The following is an 18,312-nucleotide window of genomic DNA, read 5'->3' as shown; positions in this document are numbered from 1 at the left end:
GGGGTCTTTCCCCACGCAGAGGCTGTTGAGTGTGGACCCCAGTCTTTTGATTGGCACCTGGTTATTTGACCTTGGTGCTACCAGGTCAGTCAATCAGAGACAGTTCCCACCGAAAACTAGAGTATGACATTTAAAGTTAAAAAAGAAATAGGAAAATGACCAAGGTTTAACTAAAAATAGTAAAGCACGCAGAATTACAAGAGAAGGATCAATCAAAAGAAAAGCATGGAGGAGAGAGATTTTATCCTCTGAGGTCAGACTACTGCCAAGAATCAATCACTTTCAGACCGTGGTGCTAAATGTGTTTGGAGGAAGCAAAAGTCACAGAAAACAATGGAAGGAGTGTATTGGAAAGTGGATTATTAAAGATACAATTAGGTTAAAAATGTATCACCTTACCACTTGATCTCTCTTTTGAGCCTTTTAAAATTAGAACAAATTTAAACTAAACTAAATACAACAAGGTTTTTTAATATTTCGACTGAGATAGAAATATATCAAGTAAGTAATTGGATGAATGGTTTCCTCATGGCACAGTGGGGGAGGTTGTAGGGAAATGGCGAGCTAATGACAATGGATACACGAGGTAAATGTTCTGAAATTGATTGTGGTGATGATTGTATTACTTTTAAAAAATATGATTGAATTATTGTATTATATGTGAATTATATGCTAGTGAAATGGTTAAAAAAGAAAATGGAGGAACAAAATGAGAGATTCAACAAGGAAACTGAAACTTAAAAAGGAAAGAAAATTGGAAAACAAGGCAAAGTAGTAATATAATAGGAGAGAGACCATAGTAGAGGTCAACAGACAAACTGTAGAATGAGTGAATTAAAAGACAAAATAACAAGCCTCAAGAACAAGAAACAAAAGAAAAGGTAATATTTGATTTAATTAGGAATCAGTCTAATATAGACATTCCAGAACTCTATAGTAATAGTAAAGACATAGATATTATTTTTCAAGCGATAACCATAGAGATGATCAGAACTGAACAGAGAAACAAATACGAGAAGCTACATGAGCAGAACTTTGAGCAGGAATCAGAGGAGGGATGACATTGATGTTGCTGGATCTTAGATGAAAGAAAACATCCTTACCAGTAGTTTACTTGTGTTTTATTGATGTGAGAATGGCGAGACTTAGTTTTGTGTACTCTGAACATGTCACCAGTAGAGACTGGTTCCTGAAAAAGCACAATGTGATAGTTAGGGGGGTTTTTTTTTGTTTGTACCTGGCTCCTGTAAGAAGATGTGGGTGGAGGATAGCCTGCCAGCCAGGTTGCAACTTGATGACCTCCTTAGGAGGTGCGATGAAATAAATGGCTGCCTGGAGACCGGCGCCTCTTTCTCTTTCCTTTCACCTTCCTGCTGGTGAGTCACTATGAGAACTCTCGGATCCACGGCCATTGGAACCACGAGACTTTGCACCCACCGGCCTGTGATCTTCTTGCATTCTGCATCATGGCATGTGACTGCATGAGTCCAATGAGGGACTTACGGACTCGTGTCGGCACAGTGAAAAAGCAGAAGGCCCTCACAGAGATTAACTGACACAGTGACTGCAACAATGACCTTGAAAAGAACAATTGTGAGGACAGTGGAAGACCAGGCAGTGTGTCCTTCTGTTGTACACAGGTCACTCTGAGTGGAATTTACACCACAGCCAACAACAACAACCAACAGCCACAACCGCCCAACTACCCAACCACAACCAGTCACCCCGCCCAAACCAACTGCAACCAAACACAATCCATGGATGTCAACCAAAAGAGACAAAGATTAACTCCCAGCCGTCTTCTAATAAAACTCTTCAAAACCAAAGCAAAAGAATTCGGAAAGCAGCAAGAGACAAAGATCAGTGTAACTTACTGAGAAGCATTCATAGAATCAGTGTACATACCCCCCAGCAATTTTAGACAATGGAACAAAATGTATAAATTATTAAACAAAAATGATCTCTAACTAAGAATCCTCTACCCAGAAAGATGTCACTTAAAAACAAGTGTGGAAAATCACGATATTTTCCGCAACCAAATGCTCTGGGAATTCGCCACTACCAGGCCAACGCTGCAAGTATGAAGAGAATGCACCAAGGGAACAGCAAGGCCATCACATAATTGCCTGGATTTATGCACTGCAAGAGGCAACATGAAACAAACTTCTAACTAAGATCACAATACTTTGTTCCATGTAGAATGGGAGAGAAATGGGGAGCAGAATGCCTAGACTTTCTTTGTTTGGCTGGCAAGCAGAAGATGGAAACCAAAATAAGAGAGTCAAGTGTTGTCTGTGGGTCACTGGAAGAAATAACTGCCTTCAGCACACAAGAAGGTGCCCTGGTGGCATAAGGGTAATCCATTTGTTGCTAACTACCAGGTCAGCAGTTTGAAACCAACAGCCACTCTGTAAGCGAAAGAAGGGGCTTCCTTCTCCCATAAAGAGTTAGGGTCTGTGAAATGCACAGTGACAGTTCTACCCTGTCCTTGTAGGGTCACTGTGAGCTGGAATAGACTCAATAGCAGTGAGTTTGGTTTTGGGTTTGGTATTATGCAGACCAATTCCAACATTGTGGCAACCGGTTTTGCAGACTCACCCCCCAACCCCCAGATTATACACAATCTGAGTACAGGGATAATATGGTAATCATGGAGGTTTGCCCCATCATACCTTATATGTTAGGAATTGAAGACAAACATTAGAATGAGATTATTAAAAAAAATTTTTTTTAGTAAAACCCTTCTGCGGACCCATGGTGGCAATTTATTATGCTCTGTTTTATGTCAGTGGTAGCCATTTTTTAAACCAAAAATTGGTGATCATTATTTAATGAGTGGGCAGAATATTTGAAATCCAAGCTCCCTTGAAAAACTTAAGGCAGATATACGATGACCACATCTTTACTTATTTTGAGGAATAGGCTTATGAACTATTATTTAAAGAATAATAACAGTGAGCAAGTGGAATAATACATTTAACTCATTTTTCCCTAGAAGACAGAAAATTTGCAAATTCAGTGTTTTTTTAGAGACATAAGCACATTTAGAGCAATCAGAAATGAAAGTAACTATAAAGGATGGAGGGTGGGGAGAGCATTTATGGTGAGGTTGGAGTTGCCATTGATTTTAGATGCCAATAAAAGGGGAGAGAGCGTGACACATGTTAAGAGCTCACATTTGTTATACCTTCTACAACCCCAGAGACAGGTTTTATTGTGCCCATTTCCCCATGGGAAACATTCGTTCAGAGATGTTACCTGATTTGAAAGCCCGTGCTGTTCTGCTCCATACTGTCTTCTGTTCAGTCACTGTAAAATCCCAGGCCAACCAACGTCAATCAGGATCTAATTGAATCCCTCTTATTCCTCAACTTAGTCATATTAACTATCTGTGAATGGAAATGTCACGAGAATTTCTTGAGCGTCCTTTCAAGATCTTTAATAACATCATTTTTCAGAACTGAATGAAGAGTTTTCTTCTCTGGGAAACTGCACTTCCTCAGGCTTAGTTAGTGACCTATAATATGTTGTTGCTGTGCTTGTTATGTGCTACTGAGTCAATTGTGACCCACAAGGACCTCACGGGACCCCGTAAAGCTGTCCATACAGCGTTGTCTGTCGTCTTTATAGAGCAAATGGCCTGGTAGTTCTTTTGTGGAACAATGGGGTGGGTTCAAACTACCGCCCTTTCAGTTAGCAACCAAACCCCTCACTCTTTTCATTACTAGGGCGAATTCTATTATTTGTTGCCGTGTCGTTAGATTAGTTTTATCTCTCTGTGCCTGTCTCTCCCACAAAACTCTCAACTCCTCCGATGCTTACTATTAAAGAGTGGCCCATAACACGGCAGCCTCAGGATCATTTAGGAGCACTAAGAAAAACAGACTCTCAAAGTCTTTCCCGGATCTGTTGTTGGTATTGTGGGTTGCCAATTTAATGGAGCACAGAGCAACCTATGTACAACAGGTGAAACGCAGTCCAGTTCTGGGTTACCCTGAAACACTGTTATCTTGGAACCCACTGTGTAGACTTCTGTGAGAATCGGTCTGTGTTGACCAGGGACCGGACCTTCTGGATCACATGTCCAGAGTACGCGAGACAAAGCCTTTTCATCCTTGCATCTAAAGAGCATTCTGCCTGTACTTCTTCTGAGGCAAACTTGTTTTTGTTCTGGAAGTCCATGGTTCTTTCAGTATCCTTCACCAACACCATGATTTATAGGCATCAATTCTTATTTATTGCTCGGTTTTTACATACACGAGCTAATGGAAAAGAATATGGCTTGAGTCAGGCACACCTTAGTCCTCAAAGTTAGCTCTTTAGCACTTTAAAGAACTCTTTTTTCAAAAGATTGCCCCAATGTAATAGATCATTTGATTTTTTGATTGATGCTCCGATGGACATTGATTATCGGTACAAATAAAATGAAAGCCTTGAGAACATGAATCTTTTCTCAGTTTATCATGATGTTGACTTGGGTCCATTGTTTTCTTCACATGGATTTGCAGTCTGCTGAAGGCTACACTCTGATCTTCATTAGGAAGTGTTCCAAGTCCTCTTCACTTTCAGCAAGCAAGCTTATCTCATTTATATATTGCAGGTTGTCAATCTACTTCCAGTCCTGACGCCATATTCTTTAAAACATCCAGAATCTCAGATTACTTGCTCAGGACACAGATGGAATAGACACAACCCAGACACATTTCCCTTCTGCTCTAAACCTCACAGCATTCCGTTGTTCTGTTCTAACAGTTGCCTTGTGGTCTCTGACAGCTTCTGCATGCCTTCAGTGAAGTGTTCTGCAGTGGTCATTGTTTGCAGTGTTCTCCATAATTTGTTAGGATGCTCACAGTCAAATGCTTCTGTGTAGTCAATAAAATACAGGTAAATAAGCTTCTGGTCTTCTCTGCTTCTTGCCAGGATCCCCCGACTCCCCCAATGGCGTCTCTAATTCAGCATCGTCTTTGGGACGCAGCTTGAGCTTTGGCAGCTTTCTGTCCACTCACTGCTGCAGCCATGGTTGAATTATCTTCAGTAAAGCTTTAACTGCATGTGATACTCGAAGGGGCACTGAATGATTTAATGTGGTTCTTCTGGCCAAAGTCTCTAACTCCCATAAACAACCTTTCCATGCATGGGTCTGGTAAGAAGGTGGGGATAATACTGATCAGATTCACTTGTGAGTCATTGAAAACAGGATTCCTGGGAGTGCCATCCTGCTGTGTATCACCTGAGAAGGAAGAGTAGGGATGTCCTTATCAGCAGGACGCAAGAGTGGACCAGAGATGACTGCATAGGGTCCTTCTGGATCCAGATGACAGTTATCGCAGCAGAGGGGCAGCTGTCACACCAGGAGCTAGAGCATGAGAGGGGAGGGCTGGGTTTCCGAGCTGAGATTAGGGCTGTTGTTCAGGAGGCAGACTTCTCCAGTGGGGCACCTCTGGGTTCTTAAAAGAGCTGGGTTGCTGATCCATAGAGCTTGAGCTGACTGCCTTTGGATTGAGGGTTACAGCAAAAGGGTACGCCAATTTGGCCGTATTAACAGACCTGTGACTTTGTCACACACATGTCCTGGTTAGCAACTACCCTGAGCACCTCTTATGGGCATTACAATTTGTTAACTTCTTTAATAAATCATTTAATCGTGGATTTGGTCTCTGAGTTGCTGTGTAGCCACTTCAATGGATATTGGAATCTAGAGAAGTAAAATAGAGAACGCTAAGACAATTCAATATTAAAGATATTTTTTGATAATGTAGGTACAAGGGGGCTTTAAAAAGTTAGTGGAAATTCATTTTCCTAATCTCTTTTCTTTTTCACAAACTTTTGAAAAGCCTGGTATTCAATTGGCTCACCTTTCTTTGGAATGGGAACAAATAGGCATCTTTTCAGGCTTTAGTCTGGTTACTATCTTCCAAACAGATAGCCATCTTCTAAACAGATGTGTGAGTGTGTCCAGGGTTGGAGCCATTTATTGAAACTTCTGAATGGGTGTGTCATTAGTTTCTTAGTGCTGTCAGTTCTTGATTATATTTTTGTTGTTCAGTATCTGGTCTATGATGTTGGTGTGATATTGCCAGGTCATCTTTGATTTATTACAACACTATATGTAGCAGAACACTATCTGGTCTTGCACCATCTCCATAATTGTCATGGATGAGCCCATTGTAACAGCCATTCTGGAAAGCCATCTTTTGTAGGGTTTCCCTCTTGTTTTGCCGAATCTTTCAATATTATGACTGAACCCTTTCCTTTTCAGTTCTTTCAACTTGAAAAATATTGGGTATGTTTTTCCTTCTTAGTTGTTTATTTCCAGGTGTTTGAATTTTTCATGATAACAACCTCTAGGTTTTGAAACCTTCTGTGTAACTCTTTTGATTCAGCATCTCTCTATTGGCTTTAGCTACCATTCTGTGCCCCAAAGCACATTTCCGGGTCCCCTCTGTTTTTAATTTTTAAAAATTTTTCTGACTTTGCCTTTTTAATGTATGGTATCCTTTTTTTTTTTTTCAAAGCTATGTATTCAAATATTTTTACAAAGCAACTCTATCACCTTCAGAGTACTCTCCATTACACTTAACACATTTGTAAAATCTGCGATTCCATTCTTGGAAACATTTTTCAAACCCATCTATTTGGATGGCTGATAGCGCCTCCCTCGCTTTTGTCCTCACCTCTCTATGTCATCAAATTACTGTCCATTCATGTCCCTCTGCATTCACAGAAACAAAAAGAAGTTGCCCGGAGCAAAGTCAGGTGAGTAAGGTGTGTGGGGAAGAGAGGCATGCCCTTTTTGGCAAAACCTGGCACAATGAGATGGCTACATGAGCAAGTGTATTGTCATGGTGGCAAAAGCAGTGTCCCTTCTGCCACAGATCAGACTTCTGTCACACAACATTACGAGATCTTTCACAACCTCTAAACAGAAAGTGTGATTAACAGTTTGACGTAGTGGAATGAACTCCAAATGCACTATCCCCCATTATATCCAAAAAACAAAAACAAATGAGAATCGTCTTGATCTTTGATTTCACTTGATGAACTTTTTTTTGGGCAAGGTGACAATGCGTCTTCCATTGGCTTGACTGGTGTTTGGTTTCGGGGTATAAAGAATAGCACCATGTCTGTTTACCAGTAATGACCTTGGAGAAAAATGTTGGGGGCATTTCAGAGTTGTTCTTTCAGAGCACAGGCATGTTTCCACGGCTCTTTTCCCTGGTCAGTCAGAACCCATGGAACAAACTTTGCAGCGTCCCTTCTCATTCCTAAATCTTCCGTTACAATTTGCTGAACTGAGCTCAGATAACGTCCCCATCTCTTCAATGGTCTGTCATTAGTCTTTGAGCACAAGTGCACAGATTTTGTCATCATTTTCGTCTGTTTGGGAAGCTGACACACATCCAGGACGAGGTTTGTCATCAATCGACATTTCACTTCTTCATTTTGAGGCGTTGGTACAGGTCTTTCTAAGTCTAGGAAGTCTAGCGGTCTTTCACTTAGTGTAAGAACACGCGGTGGTGTTTTCAGTGCCAGAGGCTTAAAGGGAGTTGATTGAATAAGGTCAAGATCTGCTGGTCTTGAAAATGGAATGTCTTCATTATTTCCTGCCACAACAATCCTCTCTGGGACCTGCATTATCACACTAGCATTTGGAGAGCCGTCTTGAAATCCTTGTTCTAGGTCAGAATTCGGCGGTGCTACTTTTAACTTCTCTGGGACCCTCATTCGCTGACTGATACCTTCGGTGTATTCCATCTCATACTGGATGCGACTGATTTCCGCCATCTCAGCAGCAGTGGGGGAAGGAAATGCTGCCCCACTCACCAAATGGGTAACTACTACTGCCTGCTACTTGGCACTATCTGCTTCTGGGCTTCATAGTAAATCCTTTAACTTGCTTCAAAGGGCATGTGTTGGATTTAGAGCCACTTGGTTCCCAAAAAACACCCTCCAGTTTTGTTGTTTTTTTTTTTAGCATATATGGTGTGGTCTTAGTTCAAGGTTTTTATGTACATGAGGGTGCTTAAAAAAAATGGAAAAACTCCATCATCTCTGAATTCAAGCTTACGACTTTTCTGAAGCCCCCTCATGGAAACCATTCGTTTAAGTTCTTTTCCAAAAAGTCCTACGGGGAACAAAAGGGGCCCTGGGCCCGCTGGAGGGTCCCTGGCGAGGGCCGCCGCCCGCTGGCTCCCGGGGCGCTCGGGGGGGCGCTCTCGGAGGCCGTTGGCCGAGCGCACGGAGGCGCCGGGGCGAAGCACCGGCCAGAGCGGCCCTCAGCGGGCCGAGAGAGACTCAATGTATGGTATCCTTGATATGATCCCACAACTCATCTGGTCTAATGTGTCCTATCTATTTTTGAGATGGCCTTTTAAATCCACGCTCTATTTTGGCTTTCATGGATTTCTTTTTTCAGCTTCAACTTGAACTTGCATATGAGCCATTGATGATCTCTTTTCATGGCTGTTCCTTGACGTTGTTTTGTCTAATGAAATTGAACTTTTTCCATCTTGTCTTTACACAGATAAAGTTGATTGATTCTTGTGTATTCTAACCAACCATTTCCATGTGTATAGTTTATTCTGTTTAAAAAAGGCATTTCAATGAATAGGTAATTGGTCTTGAAATGTTTTATCAAACAATATTCAGCATTTTTTCTATGACCAAAGTCATATTTTTAAACTGATTTTTCTTTGTTCTCAACTTTCACATCTAATCCCCTCAGACCTACTTAGAATTGCACTTTAATGAAATCTCTAGATGTTTTACCTATACTTTACAGGTTGCTAAATGCCATGTTATTACATGGTGAGCACTCATTTGAGCAAATAGAATATATATACATATATACATATATATACATACATACATACATGCAGTAGACCCACTGTTACTGTGTTTCTTCCTTTGGATAGTTGTGGGCAGTGCTATTCTAAAACGTTGGTCACCTGGAGCTCAGTGCACATTAAGTCCTTACTTTCCTTCCCCCCCCTCTGAGCCTGAGGACCACTGATATACATTCTACGCTGTACATTTGCCTACTTTATTGCTTATTTAGGTGGGATTGTGCAACACCTGTCATTTTCTCTCTGGGTTATTTCACTTTGCAGAATGCTTTCTAAGTTCATCTATTGTAGTATGTGTATGTTAACTTCATTTATGTGTATGGAGTAAGTAATATTCCATCGTATGTGTGTACCTTCTTTGGGTGAGACACATAGTTGTCAGTTAATAATTACAAGGCTGGCTGTCTGAAATTATCAAGAAACTCTGCAGAAGAAAACCCTGCCAGTCTATTTCTGTAAAATTTCAGCCATGGAAAACTCTATGGAACAAACTTCCCCTCTGACATCCACGGGGTCCCCATGAGCCAGCGTAGATGACAGCAGATTTCATAGGTATGCACAGACATTTTGCTTATCCATTCATTTGTTGACAGGCATTTTGGTTGTTTCGAGTTTTTACTATTATGACTAATGCTACAATGAACATTGGTATATAAGTATCAGTGTCCTGCTTTTAATTTTTTGAACATATGCCTAGGAGTGGAATTGCTGTCTTATGTGGTCATTGCATTTTTTAAAATACTTTTATTGGGGACTCTTACATCCCTTATCACGATCCATACATTCATCCAGTGTGCCAAGCACATTTGCACATATGCCGCCACCATCATTCTCAAGGCATTCTATTCCCAATTGAACCCCTGATATCAGCTCCCCATTTCTTCCCCTACCTCCCCTCCGCACCCACCCTCACAAACCCTTGATAAGTTATAGATTATTATTTCCATATCTTACCTTGTCCCCCATCATTCCTCACCCACTTTTCCATTATTTGTCCCCCTTGGAGGGGGTTCTTGTTGATCATTGTGATTGATTCCCCCTTTCTTCCCCCACTATCCCCTAATCCTCCTGGTATCGCCACTCTCATTGTTGGCCCTGAGGGTTTATCTATCCTGGATTCCCTGTGTTTGGGGCTTTTATCTATAGCAGTTGGCATGCTCTGGTCTAATCCAATTTGTAAGGTAGAATTGAGGTCATGATAGTGGGGTGAAGGAAACACCAAAGAACTAGAGAAAAGTTGTGTGTTTCATTGGTGCCACACTGCACCCTGACTGACTCATCTCTTCCCTATGACCCCTCATTTTTAACTTTTTGAGAAGCCACAAATCCAATTTCTTTTTCTTGTGTTTAGGAGGGTTGGACACTGGCTCCCTGGGGTGGTTAGAGGCATGCTTCAGAAGTGTTGATTGGCAGAGGTCTAATCCCTCCACTGCTGGGGGGTCTGAGCTGTATGGTCTGTGGGACAAAGGAGAGTCCTTCTTCTTATGCAGGGCTGAGTAACTATAGCCACATGTCAACTCTTCTGCGCCAATATGTCCTGGGCAGGAGCAACCAACTCTCAACACAAAGCTGTTTTGATGCCAAGAAGTGGGAATAGAGAAGTAAATCTAAAACTTCATTTTTAGAGCTCCTTCAGAGATGACGAATATTTCCTCTCCTTAATTATTTATGGTGTTACCTTGGTGGTATTTATAGAGTGTGATCAGCTTCCCTCCTTGATGCTCATTCTGGAGACTGTGTAAATTTAGTTTCCCCGAGTGTGTCTCATATGTCTTTTCCATGGAGCCAAGACTGACATGCATTCTATCTCCCTTTACTGACGCTGTGATTTATCTTCATTGTTACTAAAGTGCTGGGGTCAGAAGAGCTCCAGCTTATGGTCTTTGGCTGGTTTAGATTCACGGCTATCTGCCTGATTGTTTTAAATGCCTTTCATAAGAGACATATCTGAAAGTTGCATGCAGATTTCTTTTATTATTTTCTATTGCCAGTCTATGCAAACTTTGAAATGTCATAGAGTGGGTAAGTGTACCATTGTCCTGCTGCATGCACTTAACTATGGTTAAGCACAACACTAATAAGCCTTTTAGGTAGGTCTGCAGTGGGAGCTGACCTGCTACTCCCAGGGACAGAGGAGATGCGTTTTTTTTCTGTCAGCATGTACAGTTCACAGTCTTGGAGATCCTGGAAGTAGTTTGACTCTGTCCTACAGTGTCACGATGAGTCAGAATTGATTCAACAGTGGCTGCTTTGTTTTTTGGATTAGTTTTAAACAGGATGAAACAGACTATAGGAGAAGCAGGATGTGTGTGTGTGTGTGTGTGTGTGTGTGTGTGTGTGTGTGTGTGAGAGAGAGAGAGAGAGAGAGAGAGAGAGAGAGAGAGAGAGAGAGAGAGAGAGAGACAGATATCAAGGTATCAAGGTTTGGTTTTAATATGACTGATAGATATTTGAGTGGAGGTATCAGTTGGCAGCTGCATTTACAAATCTGAAATTGTAGGGAAAGTCTTCAGTTTTAATATCTGAAAACTAGATATGATATATGATTAGCAAGATCTTAAGTGTAGACAGCCTGTGGAAGAAGCCTATGGCTTGCAATCCGGATCTCTCTACCATTGAGGGAAGAAAGAGGAGGAGCCAGCCAAACTTGGGAGTGCTTAAGTGGGAATAGAAGTCAAATAACAAAAGTGTTTCAAAGAGAACACATGATCGCCTGTCCCAAGCACTGCTGACAGGGCAAGCATGCATTGTGAAGTCATTAGTAGGGTACTTTTGGTGCGTCTAGTTCTGGTAGACTGTTGGGGGCCCAGGTGGTGCTTTGGGCTGACTACCAACCACAGTGTCAGGGCTTCAAACGCATCAACTGCTTCATGGAGGCAAGTTGAGGCTTTCTGCACCCTTGAAGATTTACAGCCTTGGAAACCCAACATGGAGTTGGAATCAACTCAGTGACATTGGATTTAGTGTTGGTTTTCTGGGTATAAAAGCCTGGTTAATGAACTGTGAAAAGAATTGTATGAGCCCCAATAAATTGTTAAAATTAAAAAAAAAAAAAAAAGCCTGGTTGTAGTTCATGAGCAACTTAAAAGCAGGGGATATACGTTTCAAAACACCCCATTTATAATTGTCTCTATATTATATGCCCACTTTCATGCTGGTTCATATTACATTTTATGTTGTTTATTATAATATAGGAAACTCTTTTGAGTATCATTGATATAAAAGGGAATGGAAATATGGGACAATAATTGGAGGAACAGAGGTTAAGGGTTTTTCGGTTTTTAATTTTAACAAAGGAGACAAAACAGAGTATGTGCCTACCGAGGAGAATGATCCAGGAGGCAGGCATCAGTTGGTGATGCAGGAAACGGGGAAGGCATTTTGGCAGTGACGTCTTTGTTCAAGTAAAAGGGGATGGAATAAGGACTTGGCCTTGGACAAGAGATTAATCAGTTGATCTGTTGGAATGAGAGGAAAAGCAAAAGATGCCCTTTTGATGTTCATATTGTCCTTTTGCTGTTAATCTGTGTGTCATTTAAGATGCCGTGAAGAGTAGTGGTGCTACAACACAGCTTAAGCACCGGGATGGCTTTGACAAGTTCGTTTATTTTCTCATGGTTTCAGGGCTAGAAGTCAGAACTCAAAATGCCAGATCTAGGGGAAGGCTTTCTTCCTCTGTTGACTCTAAGACAAAGTCCTTGTCTGCCCTCAGCATCTGTGGGCTTGGCATTCCTTGGAGATTTCCATCTGTATGGACATCCCTCTTTCCCTGAATCTAGGCTCTCAGGGCAGGGATCCCGGTGAAAAAGACACACTCTGCTGGCTTTTCTTTCACTGTGGTGGGGAGGGTCCTCTCTCTCTCTTCTTATCTCCCCGGAGGATTCTCCTGACACTGGACGAGGGGCCTTATCTTGACTAGGGCTGTTGCCTCCCACTGAATCCTGCCTCGGTGACATAACAAACATAACATAATCCTCATCACCATGACCTAGTCCAGCTTCAGCTATACATAGAAGATCACGAAGTGGGGGAGTAATAAAATCACAATACAGGAAATCATGATCCAGCCAAGCTCACCCATCTTTTGAGGATACACAACTTAATCCATGCCATTACTTATCAACATCTAGGCACTGCTATGAAGTGCATGGTATGAATCTAGTCAATTCTGACTCACACTGACCTTATAGGACAGAGCAGAATTGCCACTTTTGGTTTCCAAGGCTGTAAATCTTTACAGGAACCAAAAACTTATCTTTTTTCCATTGGAGCGGCTGGTGAGTTCAAACTTCAGACCTCGAGGGCTACGCACTCTGTGGTCTTGTTTTATTTGTAGGCTCCCGTAAAGTGCCTGGTACACAGCAGGCATGCAATACATGTTGGAATGAATAAATGAAGACACTGCTTCTATGTCTTATTTCCTCACCTGGAATTGGATCATTTCCATCAATTCTTAACAACCAGATTGACTCAATCATGCTTTTCTTGTCTGGTCCTGCAGATAGCTTGACAGACTGGTGGAGTTGATTGATAGAAATAGCTGCATTTTTACCAAAATCGGTGATGGTGCTTAAGATTAAAATCAGTGACCCTTACTCTGTCATTTTGTAGTGGTCCTAGTTATAGTTTTAACTTGAATTTATTAGTTACTTCATTTCAAACCTTCTGAAAGCTATATATTTTTCTCATGATACATTTGCCATTTATATCACAGGAAAATGTTACTTGTACAATGTGTTTGCTGGACAGAGTGGATTCCAAGGACACTCATATATGTGTAAGAGAGAGCTTTATATCAAGAAGTAATTCTGCATAAATAAAATATCCCAGTATAGTCCTGATAAAGTCCTTATGTCCAATACTAGTCTGTAAGTCTGATCTTAGTCCATAAATTCCTCTTCAGACTCACACAGCTGCAAGCCATGATGCAAAATGCAGGAAGATCACAGGCTGGTAGGTGACAAGTCTTGTGGATCAAATGGTGGTAGAAGCATCACAGGGCTCTGGAAGGTCTCTGAGTGGCTTGCCAGCAGGAGGGTAAAGGCAGAGGGAAGAGAAAAAGAGAGAGCGAGCGAGAGCGAGAGCGAGAGCGAGAGCGAGAGCGAGAGCGAGAGCGAGAGAGAGAGAGAGAGAGAGAGAGAGAGAGAGAGAGAGAGAGAGAGCCCAGGATCCTTCATATGAGAAGACCATGCCCAACAGGAGGCATCATCAGGCTGTGACCTGATTGACAGACTGGACTCCACCCCTACATTTTCATATCTTCAAGTTGATATGAAAATAATGTAACTAAAAAATACAAATACTAAATTACTGAATATATGTTAAGCTTTTTAATAATGATGATTATATTATCTCTGATCTTTGTACCTTAATGCTTTGTACCTCATTTAACTAGAGACCATGTTTTCTTCATCATTAAATAAAAAATACTTAGCCTTGACCATGGTACAAAATTCCCCCCAAAGAACAAAACACCCACTGCCATTGAGTCATTTCTCTCTCTCAATCTCTCACACACACATGCACACCTGCTCCTCCTGTAGTCTTTTTCATCCCTATTAAAAATAATCAAAAAACTAAACCAACTGCCATTGAGTAATTCTGATTCATAGTGACCCTGCGGGACAGAGAGGCAGGCAGTGTCCCTTAGAATTTCCGAGGCTGTAAACCTCAATGGAAACAGATGGCCTCATGCTGCTCCTGAAGTGTGAGTTTGAAGTGGTGACCTCTCAGTTAGCTGGTGGCTTTGAACCACTGACCTTTTTGTGAGCAGTCCACCACTTCTCGGATTATTATGGCACCGAGCACGTGCTAATTAAATATCTGTTGACAGTGAATTAGTTTCTATGACAGTTGCTGTTGTATAGGCTAGATCCCCTTCCCTATTTGATGTCCCTATTGCTCCGTTTTAGTGATTTTACTCCTAACTGCTCACACCTGAGAGTCCCAAAACAAGAGCAATTGACTAGGGGAGCTCCTTGCCCAGCTGTCTCAAGAACAGGAAGTGCCTGAGGTTTTATGCCCGTCCTTAGCACTGAGCAGCCAATGAGGCCTGGTCCAGGCTCATGGGAGCCAGCCAATCACGCAGGACACACTTTCCAGATCATCGAGGCCCTTGTGGGTCAGTCTGTGCTCCAGATTTCACCTGAAATTGCAGCCTCGCTTGGATTCTCACGTTTCTGGATGCTGCTTTGCCTATTCCCTCGGAGGTATCTCCTGGGCACGCCTCTTTCCTGATCACCCACACACCCTACTTGTCTTGTGGCCTATCTCTTGGGAATTCCACCTAAAATACCGAATGTATACAGAATAGTTGATGCCAGGCACAGCAGGGACTCGGAATGACTGCATCTCCCCGAGTGTCAAGAGTGGCATGTGCTGCTCTTTCAGATGGGCTTTCCTGAGAGTGTCGGCTTTCTACCGCTGCCGACTAAATCTGTGGTGACTGGACCCAATTTTATATCTAACTTAGTTGCTGCATGAGAAGCAGCTTCATCATTTTAGTAGTTAATTGTTATTGAATTCATTGCAGATATCTTGACTGATTTGTGGAATTGATTGATGGAAGAGGTTATATTTCTGTCAGCCATTTTTGTTGGAAATGTGTTAGTCAGTAAATCTGGTATTGAATTATAGGTCTTTCAAGCTAAAGTCAAAATGTGTTTTCCTCGATTTTCTAGGCTTTTAGATTGTACTTATATCTTGACTGTACAGATAGTTTGCGATTGGCTCACCCCTACCCAGAAATTCTGTTGAAGGAAGTCCCGAGGAACGACTTCCAGACGAATTACCGTGATACACTTCTATGGAGCGGGTCTGCTCTGGGACATATCGAGCTGCTGCTTCAGAATTGACTTAAGAGCAGCTGCTTTGGTTTTCCCTTCTCTCTCCTTTTAATATAGATGGTAAAGAGTCACCTGTACAATCATGTGTTATATTGCGATGGGGTAGGCTAGGGTGTCTAAAGAAACAAAACCAATGACATAGATTGTTTATGGATTTGAAATCAGAAAAAAAAAAAACCCTTGATATCAAGAAACAATTTCACATCAAGAATGCATCCCAGCTGAGGCAGGCGGATGAAACAGAACAAGTACCTTTAGCGGAAGCAGGGGGATCACAGGTGGGCGCAGAGTCCTGTGGATCCAGGGTTGGTGGGAAATGGCAGGGTGTTGAAACATGCAGGGTCTGCAGTCCACATGGGGCTGACGCTAGAGGCAGACACAATCTTGGCAAGCAGGGAAGGCGGCGGGCTTGAGAAAGAAGTTCTTGCTGTTCGCTTATAAAAAGCCACGCCCCCAAGGAGGCGTCACTAGGCGACTACATGATTGACAGGTTTGACTCCACCCCTGCCTCCACAAAAGTACCAAGTTAGTATAAGATCTAACCATTACACATGGACTACAGTTTTCCTTTGTAGTCTTTATGAACATAAATATCCATTTACATATACTAAATAAAATATTTTATACTGATTTGGGAAAATCACCAGTAAGAAAATAATAAATCCTTTTATCTGTAAAATGGGATTGGGAATAGGTGTTTTAGAATTGAAAAACACTGTAGAACTATCTGGTGGCAAACACCTTTATTTTATAAATGAGAACATTTGAGACCCAAGCAGGTTAAGTAATTTGCTCACCAGCATCCCACGTTCTTAGTGGCAGAGTTGGACTAAAATCCAACTCCCAGGACACTGCTCTCCACTGCTGTACAAAATACACATTTCTTATTCACACAATTGATATGAGGATTAGGGACCACATCTGTGAAAAATAGACTTAGCCTTTGGAAAGAAGGATGCTGGATAGCTTTATGAAAGCTTTATGGAAACTAATCTCATTTTAGCCTTTTCTGTACAATTGTTAGTTTTGTTCAGTTTTATGTTACTTGCCTTAGGATCCTTCTTGGCTGAGGACTAGATAATATACAGTGCTTGATTTAAAATCCATATTAAGGGTCCAGATTGTGCTGGAATATGAATGATGTTCAGCTGGGTTTGAGCCAGGAGCACTTGCAGAGTGCCCACCAGAATGAGGATTGTTGATGTCCAGGCAAGAATTTTCTATCCCTGGTTTGCAGATTGGGAACAAGACAGGTTTTTTCCAAAGAAAAGAAGGGGGCATAAATTATATTTCTGCCCTGCTCAGTAATACTTTCAAAGTTTGTTATAATATGTCTTTAACAAACCATGAATTTTCTCTCCTGCTGAGCCACCGTATCCTGACTATTTTCAGCATCGTTAGGGACCCATTATATTAATCCACCATACCTTCAAATCTCTAACAGGCGCACATAAGTGATCACTTTGAATATTTATTTTGAAGCAAGGTATAGAATTGTTCTCTTTGTCGTCTTGCAAAGGGAGGAAATTGTAACTTGCTCACCTTGGTTACTTCAATTGTTGTAGTTTGATTCTTTCAATTACAAAGTGCCTTGATATAATGGACAAAGGATATTGTTTAGTTTTTGTAGTCCTTGAAGTAATTTGTGTAGGTTCATATTTGCACGATAGATACAACTTGAGACCAAAAGGCTAAAGTGCTGCGTCTGCATATGTTTTAGGTGCGGTTGTATGCAAGACCCGACGCCATCAGAAGAGGATCCGGGCACTACGCCCTCCATATAACAAAGAGACTAATTGAGTTTTATGAAGACTACTTTAAAGTGCCCTATTCTTTGCCAAAACTCGGTAAGAATTTTCTTGTTTATTTTTTCAGAAGGGCTCCTTGAAGGTGGAGTTTATTGGTTAAGATGCTTAGGACGCATGAACAGTCTAAGGGTTATATTTTTAGAGGCTATGATTTCACAAGAGGTAAAATAAAGTTTGGTGCTTCTGGATTCTTGCCACAAAGTATGTGTATAATTATTTAAGAACTGATGTAGGTTTAGCATTTTAAAAGATAGCCAAAATAATTCTACTTTGTTAAAAACATGCGTAAAAGGTTCTTGGCAGTGTCACACTTCATGTTCTTAACTACTGTGTACAGTAGGCACTGCTACACGATTATTTTTTATATTAAGGAAATTGAGACCATGAAGTTTCCTATTCCTGCAGACAGCCATTAAATGAAGGAGCTGGGATGTCAAACACATTCTCTGTGATTCCCCAAAGTCTTCACTGTGACACTATGAGGAGGTGCCCATTGATTAGTGCTTGTTTCCTAACTCTCACATGCCGGGCTACAGTGTGTAAGCTGCCCCTAGGTTTTTTTCATTCAGCCACATGTTGGATGCCGAGTTATAGTAAGTTAAATAAAGAGAAGAGAGAAAGAAATTGCACTGGTCATGGGATTGTGTTCTCGAGTGTTCTTATGTTTCTTCCATGCACGAAAGTAGTATACTCAACACTGTTGGTTGAATGAATAAATTAATTACTTTTATTACTTTAACTTCAATGAGGCTGCTTTGGCAACGTCATTCTATGACTTTCCAGAAAGGTAGAATGCATACCCATTTTGAATGC

The 18,312-nt window shown here is 41.4% G+C and overlaps 1 protein-coding gene across 1 annotated transcript in view; it reads left to right on the top strand.

The window, feature by feature from the left end:
* The window catches only part of LOC142436067 (thyrotropin-releasing hormone-degrading ectoenzyme-like), a 96,749-nt gene extending 78,687 nt beyond the window's left edge, over window positions 1–18,062 (top strand). Inside the window, exon 2 of the mRNA XM_075539995.1 lies at window positions 17,412–18,062. Coding sequence (XP_075396110.1) covers window positions 17,412–17,475 — 64 coding nt within the window. The 3' untranslated portion in view covers window positions 17,476–18,062. The remainder of the gene's footprint in view (window positions 1–17,411) is intronic.
* The last annotated feature ends 250 nt before the right edge of the window (window positions 18,063–18,312 follow it).

This window comes from Tenrec ecaudatus, unplaced genomic scaffold (assembly GCF_050624435.1).
Source record: "Tenrec ecaudatus isolate mTenEca1 unplaced genomic scaffold, mTenEca1.hap1 Scaffold_138, whole genome shotgun sequence".
Classification (NCBI taxonomy): domain Eukaryota; kingdom Metazoa; phylum Chordata; class Mammalia; order Afrosoricida; family Tenrecidae; genus Tenrec; species Tenrec ecaudatus.
The sequence above is the reverse complement of the archived record's forward strand: the minus strand, read 5'-3'. Positions and strand labels throughout refer to the sequence as shown.